The 11,319-nt window shown below is 44.2% G+C and overlaps 1 protein-coding gene and 2 pseudogenes across 1 annotated transcript; 1 reads left to right on the forward strand and 2 right to left on the reverse strand.

The window, feature by feature from the left end:
- The first annotated feature begins 313 nt into the window (after nt 1-313).
- Nucleotides 314-5,699, forward strand: LOC123183464 (disease resistance protein RGA4-like). Its single transcript, XM_044596271.1, has 2 exons — nt 314-1,155; nt 3,565-5,699. Exons 1-2 carry the CDS (start codon nt 314-316, stop codon nt 5,612-5,614), a joined length of 2,892 nt encoding a protein of 963 aa, XP_044452206.1. The 3' UTR covers nt 5,615-5,699.
- A 292-nt stretch (nt 5,700-5,991) lies between these two features.
- LOC123183465 (uncharacterized) lies at nt 5,992-7,288 on the reverse strand (annotated as a pseudogene).
- Nucleotides 7,289-8,652: 1,364 nt separating this feature from the next.
- On the reverse strand, nt 8,653-10,581 carry LOC123183467 (putative disease resistance protein RGA3; annotated as a pseudogene).
- Between the last annotated feature and the right edge of the window lie 738 nt (nt 10,582-11,319).

Genomic DNA, 11,319 nt, shown 5'->3' on the forward strand with positions numbered 1-11,319 from the left:
CAAATACTTATCGATAACTAAATTATGTTGGAATTACAAATACATACTCCCTCCATCCGAAAAAACTTTGTCCCTCAAATGGATGTATCTAGCACCATCATCCATTTGAGGGACAAATTTTTTTGGACGGAGGAAGTATAGAATAATCTATGTAGAACTCTTGCAACCGGCTAGAATTGTGATTGGCATAATACTCTCATGCTCCTTAGATATGCAGCCTGTCGTTCCTCTATTACTGAGTGTACATCCTGTACGCTTGATGGATGTCATTTCCTCATAGGGCGTGAGAGGGAGAGGTGCGGAGTGGAGAACAATGGAGGTCATCAGCCTGATCAAGAGTGTGATGGGGTGCATGAAGACGCTGGCTGACCTTATAGAGAAAAACATCGAGCGCAGAGACTCGCTCGCCGTTGGCCTCATTTCCATGAAGAATTATCTCCAGATACTCATCGACATCGAAGGGCGCTTCAAGAGAAAGCAGCTGCAACTGGCACCAGGAATGCAATTGCAGCTGCAGGAGCTGGCTTTTGATATCGATGACTTCATACAAGCTCTCTGGGTTCCCGGACCATGTCGCTCCTTCTTCCTCGCTGCGGTGGGGTTAGACTCTCGTCCTCGACTTATTCAACTCATTGACGATTTCAAGGATCGCATCAAGAGTCTGATAGAAGAGCTGCCAAAAAGCTTCGAACCGATGCCACCACCGACCGGGGGAACTTCAACGTTGGCCAGTCCGCCGTCATCGACTAGAGCTCCAATTTCTTATGCTCGAGAGGTGGATCTCGTGGGCATCCAAGGACCAAAAATGGAGATTAAGGAGCTTCTCTCGCCACACGTTGAGCCCCATCGAGGGACACTAAGTGTCATCTCCATCGTTGGATGTAGCGGCTCAGGAAAGACTGCTCTGGCAAGGACACTCTACGAAGACGATGCTGTCACCAAGGATTTCGATTACAAGGCATGGGTTGTGGCCTCCGACCACATCCATGCGGGTTTTCTAAACAAGATCCTCGAAGAAGTTATTCCTACATCACTACTTGGAAGAATCTCCCAAGCTTTGCAACGTTTCTTAAACATGATTCTCCAAGTGGTTCGTCTATCACCAGCCCGCTGGAGTACCTCTGAAGCTGTCCAACATTTCCGAAAGGACAAAAGGTCTCTCTCTCTCTCTCTCTCTCTCTCTCTCATGCGTCTAGTTCAGGAAAATAACAAACCAAGGTAAAATCTATCACACAGGATTCAAAACTAAAGAAGAACAAATGTGCTAATATTGTAAGTAGGTAAAATCTCTCACATGGCTACACCTGGAGGGTTATAGGTGGAAGAAACTGAATTTGTTCACGAAAAAAATACCATGTGCTAGGATACACAGTCATATGTTGAAAATCATATTTAGATTTGAGTAGTTTTATCTCTTGCAAAATATTATTGTAGTGATTCGGTCCTAATATTTAAAGTCTAAGGTGATTACAACCAAACTAGAAAGAGGATCATAATAGATATTCTCTTCATTCCAATGAATAAGGCGCACATGATTGTAAAATTGAACTTTGATAATAAATTAAACCAACCAAATGTGGGTTATGTGTGACAAAATTTCTACCCTTGAACTCATAATTGAAAGAAAATTTTCTCATTAATACATAGTCTTTCCCAGGCGGCACAAAAGGCCATGTGAGGCGGTTTGATCGACCGACAATGACATTCAGTTGCATGATGGTAGGTCCTTCTGCGGCCATTATGCACAACCATGTTTTTTTTTTGGAACGAAGACGCCAAAGGCGTCCGGCTTTAAACCATGTTGTAACTGTAACTTCCTGGTGCGCAACTTTTAGGGAGGACCACCTCCGATGGATTTTTATTCATGATTAATACCTCCAAAGGTACTGCGTCCATCAATTCATGGCATGGCCGCATAACTAAATAATGCTTTGAGCGCTTGCATTTTTCTTTCACGCACAAGCAAGATCACGCTTGGCCTTGTTTCTGATCCATATTTAGCACCTACTCCCTCCGTTCCTAACTATAAGTCTTTTTAGAGATTTTAATATGGACTACATACGGATGTATATAGACGTATTTTAGACGGATGTATAGAATTAGAAAAACATATTTCGTAGATTATCAATTAAATGCATCATTACAGCTTTACAACCGCCTTACCTCTTGTACTCCTCCCAAGGGTGTGGCATTTGATCACTCCAGGTATCACCCGCCTGCTACTGTAAGATCTAGGGATGTGCAAAGGATAAGACAAAGCCCCAACAATATCGTCGTCAGCATCATTGTCCTCAATCCCCTCGGGGGCATTGTCCTTCTTCGTGGCCTCGACAACCTCCCCCTCCTTGTCCTCAGCCTCTAGATCCATGAGAGGGCGTCAATGTCCCCAATTTAAATCCAACTTCCTTTGGGCTCAAATCTGGACCAAATAGCAAGGATTTCCCTAGGATTTGTAACTCAGGCCATATACTTCCAGGCCACCCGAGAGGTATCACTATCCGAGGCTACCCGACCTTCATTGAAACATTAGTAATGAGGCTTTGGAGTAGTTACCTTTACTCGGTGAAAAAGCCACATGCGTATCATAGGATGTATATGTATCAATAATGATACACCACCTTGAACTTTATTTCACCCTCTTAATGATGCAGCGTCAAGACGACCCAAATAAACAAAAAAGATGGAAATTTACACACCGATACATATCAATTTTCGGTTGTGAGGTCTCCAATCCTTTTTTTCAATACTTTGGGACTAATCTTCTTTGAACACTAGCTAAGACAGTAGTCCCACTAATCACTCGCCATTAACACCAAAACCAAATTAGGGGCTAAGATATCCTTTCAACTTGGCAATTCGCATCCCCTGATGCACTTCATCTGATGCACACGTCTCTTTTTGTTAACACAACATAACATGCCCAAGGTTAACCTTGACAATAAGGATACAATATATACATATATCCGAGGGGAGCGTTTTGGGCCCCCAAGCTCACATGCTCCTGCTATTTGTAACATTGATTAGAGGATGGCAATGTGAGCCAAATCCAATTTGAAGTTTAATTAGAAATTTAGATAAATTCACCCGTCGTTAGGTGGTCCATGATAAAGAATGAAAAACCTAAGTACAATCATTCGGACGCTGAATTAGGTGGCCCATGTGCACTTTTTAGGTAGCTCGGTGTGACATTAAATGTCTTGCTGTAACTTTGTCAGTTCAACGTCATATTTGTGTTGAAAGGTTCAAAACCTCACATTCCTTGTTCAGAAAACATCTACATCAAATTGGCTTCTAAATTTGTGATAGGTTCTTTAGGGTCCAAACAATTCACCCATCTAGAAGAAACCAATAAAAACACTTTGAAATTAATTACACCAAAGAAGTATGAATAGCAAGACTAAGTAAATGGTAGTTGTGCAAAAGATTTTAGAAACTATTTCTGGACAGGACACGGCCACTTTTTTGCATAAATAAAACATAATACAGATACATTTTGAATATATCAGTAGGCATATCTTTGTACATGCTCTCATAAAAGGATATACTCATTCTCAATATTGTTAGGTACCTGGTCTTTGTTGATGACATGGAGCGAGTGACACCATGGAAGGACATAAGTAATGCATTCCGTGGAAATGTCATGGACAGCAGAATAATTTTAAGCACAATCGTTCCATCCGTCGCCAGGGCGCGAAGCTGTGGGAGACCTGGCAGTTATATGTACACAATGAAAGGTCTGGACAAAGAAAATTCAAGAAGACTATTCCGGACGAAGTTCTGGCAAGATGATGGCTACTCAGCAGAAGATGAAGTTGACTTGCAGGACAATGATGTTGATATCATCACTAAAAAGTGTGATGGCTTACCAATGGCATTGATCAGTACAGCTAAATATTTGCGTCAGAAAGGGCCAGATCCAACAATTAAAGATTTTAAGCAAGTAAGCCAAGAACTTCGTGACTGCCTGGCATGTCGTGAGACCAGCTCTTCTGAGGATTTCTCCGCATTTGCGGAAATGAGAAAGGCGCTTGTTGAGCCCTACGAGAACCTCAAACATGGTGAGAAGGAGTGCTTACTTTATGTAAGCATATTTTCCCATGGTCATCAGACAGCCACCAATTCCCTAGTCAGAAGATTAATAGCAGAAGGATTGCTTCCTAGAGATGACGATGTAGCCAAAGATCAACAGTTGATTGTTGGAGATGTCCGTGAGTGTTTGAGGAAATTGATGGACCATAGCATGATTGAGCCCGTTCCCATTCGCAACTATACCAACGTTGCCAAGAGGTGCCGAGTGCATAGTATAATGCTGGAGTTTACCATCAAGATAGCAGTGTCCAGAAACTTCATGAGTCTGATTCACGAGGACAAGGCTCTGCATAGCAGAACCGGCAAAGTCCGCCGGCTCACTGTTCAGTCCAGCTCCCTTGTACGAGGCACCACACGTCCAGAGGGAATGGATTTGTCTGTTCTCAGGTCCTTGGCAATATTCAAGAGTAGGATTCTGGATTTTGAGGAATGCAAGCTGGTGAGAGTCTTGGACCTCGAAGGTTGCACTGGGCTTACAAAGGAGGTTCTTGATAACATATGTGGGTTGCTGCTTCTCAGGTTTCTCAGCCTCAGGAATTCAGATACCAAGGAGCTTCCCGAAAATGTGAAGGAGCTCCAATGCTTAGAGACGCTGGACACTCGGGGCACACTGGTGGAAAAATTGCCTGTGGAAGTCATCATGCTCCCACGGATTGCCTACCTGTTTGGCAAGTTTGAGCTAACCAACGTGGACAACAAAAACAGAGACAAGGTTGCCAAGTTTCTTTCAGAAAAGAGAAGTCAGCTGCACACTCTTGGTGGTATATCTGTCCACGAGACACCATGTTTAGAGATTGTCGTAGATGTAGTACATCACGCCACAAAGCTGAAGAAGGTAAAGGTGTGGTACAAGGAAGCTCCGAGTAGCACAGTTCCTGCCACTTGTATACCAGAACCAATCCCTGGTGATAGGAATTTGGTTCACACTGGCCTGGAATCCACTCTTAAGAAGCGTTCTATCGATCCGGATCCTTGTATGGATCTCGACTCCGTGTCCGTTGATTTCAATTGTGTCCCCAATACCTTTCTGGATTTTCTCAAGACCGGTGGCACTATAAGTGCCATCAAACTGTGTCAAGGATTTGGAACTCTGCCTAAGACTGCCGAGTTAAAACAGGTGAGCAATCTCAAGAAACTGCACCTCTTCTCAACTGGTCGCAAGAGCGACGAATTGTCGCAGCTGCAACACTTGCATTGCCTGCAATATCTCAAGCTCGCAGAGGATGTTGATGGATTATGGAATCACGTCTTCCATGTGAAAGCTGGCGGATTCGAAAGCCTCATCTGGCTGTGCTTTGAGGCCTCAAAGCTCCCTCCTATAATGATCGACGAAGGAGCCATGACCCTTGTGGGTTCTCTTCAGCTGCTTTCGCCAGCACTTCGTGGAGTCTCGGGCATAAGACATATGTCAAACCTCAGAGAGGTGATACTCCACCGTTATGCTACCGATGATACAGTGAAAGGATGGAAAAAATTCGTAGAGGGACACATCAACAGGCCGTATGTGGAGAGGCAGCAGGCATAATTGTTCCTGAAGTTCTCTATAAATTTATGGCGAGCCGCGTGACTACTCATGGATCTTCCTCGGGCCCTCTATTGACATGTTCGGTTGATCCATCAATCTGGGTTTTAATTACCTCCCAGCATATTTATATTCACAAAATAAATAATTTGTACATTTGAGCCCGTCGAGCAGTAAACTGTAATGAGATATGTACCTCCGGAAACAGGGTAATTGTGTTTGTAAACTATATATCATGCTGGTTAATCGCTACTCTATTTTGATTAGACACACACACACACACTTGCCTTAGCACCACACGCGAACGGAAGCCACCAAAATAAATGAGATAAGCGATGATGCACTTACTTAATTACACTATGGCCCAATCTTGAGATCGACTATGCGCTTCTTAGGCTCCTCCACCGTGCTTTATCGGGGAGAAGAAAAGAGCTCCTCCGCCGTAGGGTTGGCCTCGAACTGTGGCCGGAAGACCCGCGCGTCGGTGGGCCGCACCTCGCCAATGGCCTGATTCCCCATGACTGGAGCTGCCGCCGGGCATTGTGCGGGAAGGAAGAGGGAGGGAGCGCCTTGGACCTCTTGAGGGGTGCAGGCAGACGAAGAGTCCCACCCAACATGCTAGCACTGTCCTGTATTGATAGAAATTCGAGATGGGGAGGAAGTAAATGCTCTCTTGCGGTTGGTGCTGTTGCTGCTCATGGCTCTGGCATGATAGGACTTCTGCTTATCGAGGTAGTGGCTTGTGGTTTCTTGAGCCCACCCAGTTGACATGATAGGACTTGAATACTACTGCAACTACTAATAACTATGGTCTTTAAGGATGGAGGCAGATTTAGAACCGCTGGTAAGCTTCCACAATAAAATAAGCATAGAGATTCTAGGCATGGAAAAAGCGATTCATGAGTGAGGATGACAACTCTGATACATCTGCACGCACGATTACCTCAGTGTAGGAAGACCCTTGGGCTAAATCTGGCATGCCCTGCTGCTTGCCGAATATGGACTCAAGCTCACTGCACGGAAATATCCATTTCCCTGAGAGATGCCGGGACGTTGAACATCTCTACTAAACTTGGGCAGTTTCTTAAGCAAAGAGACTCCAGACCTCTCAGGTGTTCACTCCTTTCGGACGCCAATGGCTCAACAGGAGCTTGCAGGAGCTTGTGCATATCCAGTCAGATTTTCGCAGTTTGTACTGACTAATGTCCTCAAGGATACCAAGCTTAGGAACACTTTCTCTGGCCAGTGAACGAGCACAGCGCATCTATCAATTTCCAACTTTTCAAGGTGTACAAAATAGTCCCACGGCTCTAGTGCACCTGGTCCAAAGAATGAGTTGCAGCATCCTAACCTCACAACTGTAAGAACGGATTTCTGGTTCCATTTCTCTTTGCTGTCCACCAGTACAATTGAAGTGCACTCAGCCTCTGATGTTGTTTCTGTGTATTCCAGCCTCAGTGTCAGATTGGTCAATGAAGACAAATACCTGTCTACACAGTGGAAGATCTCTTGCTTGCCATCTATAATAAATAATACACTGAGTTTTGATGCTTCAGGTAAATCTGTTACCTTTGGGCATCTCAAAACTAACAGTTCCTCAAGCTGAGGAAACAATGTCCCTTCGACTGCATCCCATCTCTGAAAGCTCCCCAAGCATTTCATTCTGAGCACCTTTAAGGCACACTAGTAGAAAAAGAGGCTTCCATACGCCGCCATTAGTCCCCAAAATAATCGAACCGCGACAAAAGGGTTCTTTAGTCGCGGTTCGGGAGGAGACCCGCGACCAACTATCTGGGCCCAGCGCGCTCGGTCGACAGCTGGCGGACGGGAGGGCCTTTAGTCCCGGTTGGCCTCCTCAGGCTGGCCCGAAGGCCTTTAGTCGCGGTTGAGCAGACCAACCGGGACTAAAGGTTAGTCCTTTAGTCCCGGTTGGTGCCACCAACCGGTACTAATGGGATTTGAGGCATTAGTACCGGTTCACGGCACGAACCGGTACTAAAGGGGCCATCAAACTCTACCCCCCCCCCCCCCCCCGACCGCCTTTTCAGTTTTAGAAAAACCAAAAGAAAATGATGGAAATGTCAAAAAAATAAAATAAAATAAGTTTCTCATGTGATATGTGGTCTAATTGTTGGGAAAATTAACAAATATGAATTTCGACTTTATTTGCAAAATCTCTCTGGAATTTCTTAAAATGGGCATAACTTTTGCATACGAACTCGGATGAAAAAGTTTTTTATATGAAAAAATCATCTACTCGAAAAGTTACATCCGAATTTAACGGGGAGAACCCCGTTAAACATTTTCAAAATCCTCAAAAACCTAATAGAAAAAAAGATACGGGGCTTTTAAGATCTGGGGAGGCAAAAAAATTCAAAAAATTTCAAATTGTGGTCAAACTGTGGTCAAACAATGGTCAAACTAATTATTCTAGAATATTAGTGTTACTAAATAATTATTTTAGTTTTTTTAAAATTTTGGTCAAATCTGATCAAACTGTGGTCAAACAATGGTCAAACTAATTATTCCATAAATATTAGTGTTACTAAATAATTATTGTTTTTTAAAACAATAGTTTCAAACTCAAACAGTGAAATGTGTCACTTCATGCTCAAGCTAAATTCCTGAGGGTTAATAGAATTGACATCCTACTATTGTCAGGAAAACAACAAGTGCAGACTTGGAAACGAGGGAGAATAGAACCCGGAAGTTAAGCGTGCTCAGGCTGGAGTAGTGAGAGGATGGGTGACCGTCCGGGAAGTTAGATGATTTGGAATGATGAGGGGTGATTAAAGATTAGAGGATAAATTGAGCAGTGATGAGGGATGGTGATTAGAGATTAGAGGTTAAAATAATTCAGAAATTTGAAAATTAAAAAAAAAATAAAAAAATTCGCAAAAAAACCAGGTTTAGGGGGGCTAAAACCCTAAACCTGCGGAGGAGGCCTTTAGTCCCGGTTAGCCACGAGAACCGGGACTAAAGGTCCTCCGCCCCGACGGACTCCTGGCGCCCACATGGACGGGCCTTTAGTCGCGGTTCGTAAGAGGCGCGACTAAAGGGGGGGGCCTTTAGTCGCGCATATTTAGTCCCGGTTGCATAGCCGGGATTAATGGCCTTTGCGAACTGGGACTAAAGGCCTATTCTCTACCAGTGGCAGGAAAGGCTGAACGTACCAATCTATAACCACCTTCACTACATGGTTCTTGAAGCAATGGTGCTTCAGGTAAATCTATCAGCTGTGGGCAGTCCTTAACCGACAATATCTGTTCTCCTTGAGTCTCTTCGACTGCATCCCATCTCTGAAAGCTCTCCAATCTTTCATTTTAAGTACCTTCAGGGCAGGAAATGCTGAGCGTACCAATGTATAACCACCTTCACCACAAGGTCCTTGCAGCAATGGTGCTTCAGGTAATGCTACCAACTTTCCACAATTACTAATAAACAACTTCTCAAGCACAGGCAATATTGTTTGTTCTTCTTGCCTCTCATCTATTTCCCACCATCTTTCAAAACCCAACAAATGTTCTAGCATTAGTACCTTCAGGTTTGGAAAAGTGAAGATTGCACTGCATCTGAACAAAATTTGCAATCCTTCACAATGAAAAAGATGGATCTCAACCATGTTTTGCAGCATACCCATGCACTCTCCTCCATAGGAATATACCTTCAGAACCTGCAGCCCACCATGTGGTTCGAAATTGTCGAGCACCTTGCTGTCACGAACAGAATTCCATCTTAATGTCAGTTCTCTGAGATCCTTCTTGTTTCCAAGATTCGCCACTTTTGCCTCTGCTTCTTTAACATTCTCTACCTGGCGTAGCTCTAGATGACCACCAAGGTTTAAATGCTGCAGCTCTACAACATCAGTGCAATTAGGGCCAGGAACTCCTGCTACCAAAACTGTGAGTGTCTGCAGCTTAGTGAGATTTTCAAGTCCTGGAGGCATGCTCTTCAACCTCGGACATTCATGAGTGTAGAGGTGGCAGAGGGAAGTCATATACTTCATTTGCCTTGGAAGTCGTTCAAGATAACGGCAGTTGGAAAGGTCCAGCACTTGCAGGTTATATAGAATACTTATACCTTCAGAAAGTGATATTATAAAACTTTCTAAGAGATCAAGGTACCTCAGGTGATGTAGATACTTTGGTTTCAACGGAAATGAGAAAGTTCTCAGACAGAGCTTCAAGGCATGCAAAGTGTTGTATTTTGCTAGATGCTGCAATGGTCTGAACACATCACTATCGCATAGCAATGTTTGAATAGCAGGGGATCTTTCCTCCATAGAATCATTCAAAGTACGTTCTGTTTCTTCACATGACAAGAACAAATGCCGAGCACTATCTGGAAGCCCAGATACTGCTTAAGCCTGCTTCAAATGACGTCAAGGATTGGGAAGCCTGCCTAAGCCTGCCGAGTTAAAACAGGTTAGTAATCTCAAGAAGCTGCACCTCTTCTCAACTGGTCGCAAGAGCGTGGAATTGTCAGAGCTGCAGCACTTGCATTGCCTGCAATATCTCAAGCTCGCCGAGGATGTTGATGGATTATGGAATCACGTCTTCCATGTGAAAGCTGGTGGATTCAAAAGCCTCGTCTGGCTGTGCTTTGAGTCGTCAAAGCTCCGGCCTATACTAATCGACGAAGGAGCCATGACCCTTCTAGGTTCTCTTCAGCTGCTTTGTCCAGTACTTCGTGGAGTCTCGGGCATAACACATCTGTCAAACCTCAGTGAGGTGATACTCCACCGTTATGCTACTGATGATACAGTGAAAGGATGGAAAAAATTCGTAGAGGGACACATCAACAGGCCATATGTGGAGAAGAAACATGCATAGTTGTTCTTGAAGTTCTCTATAAATTTATGGCGTGCCGCGTGACAACTCATGGATCTTCCTCGGGGCCTCTACTTGCGTGTCTTCCTCTACTCAGGTTGGATTGATCCATCAATCTGGGTTTTAATTACCTTCCAGCATATTTATTCATAAAAAAATTCTACTTTGATCTTTGAGTAATGCGATATGTACCTCCGGAAACAAGGTAATTGTGTTTGTAAACTATATCATGCTGGTTAATGACTACTCTATTTTGATTATACGCATTTTATGCGAATGAACTGTAATATAACTACACAGAGTGTCGATATATATACACACTTGCCTTAGTGTTTCAGTGCATTGATTAGATTGGCGTGCTATTCATCCATGGCTCTGTTTCCCCACACGCCAAGGGAAGCCACCAAAATAAACCAGATGAGCGATGATGCACTTACTTACTTCCTTACAGTATGGCTCAATCTTGAGATCGGCGATGCGCTTCTTGGGCCCCTCCGCCGTGCTTTTTATCGGGGGAACGAAAAGAGCTCCTCCGCCGTAGGGAAGCCCTCGAACTATATATGGCTGGAAGACCTCGCCAATGGCCTGATTCCCCCGTGACAGGAGCCGCCGCCGGGCATTGTGCGAGAAGGAAGAGGGGTGGAGAGCCCTGGATCTGGGAGGAGAAACCGCCTAATTATCACGCACGATTAATCCAATATCCACCTCCTCTCCCTCGCGCTGTCATTAAATCTCACTACTGTTCGAGTTTGGACCAAGTTTGATGAAATATACTCCTAATCGGTGATGCTAACTAGCGAACGTTCGCTGGGAGTGAGGGCCCGGCGAACGCCCGTAGTAAGAAGCACCTATGGCTCAATTGACTGATTTTTTTTCCAG

Source organism: Triticum aestivum, chromosome 1D (assembly GCF_018294505.1).
Source record: "Triticum aestivum cultivar Chinese Spring chromosome 1D, IWGSC CS RefSeq v2.1, whole genome shotgun sequence".
In the NCBI taxonomy this organism is placed as follows: Eukaryota; Viridiplantae; Streptophyta; class Magnoliopsida; order Poales; family Poaceae; genus Triticum; species Triticum aestivum.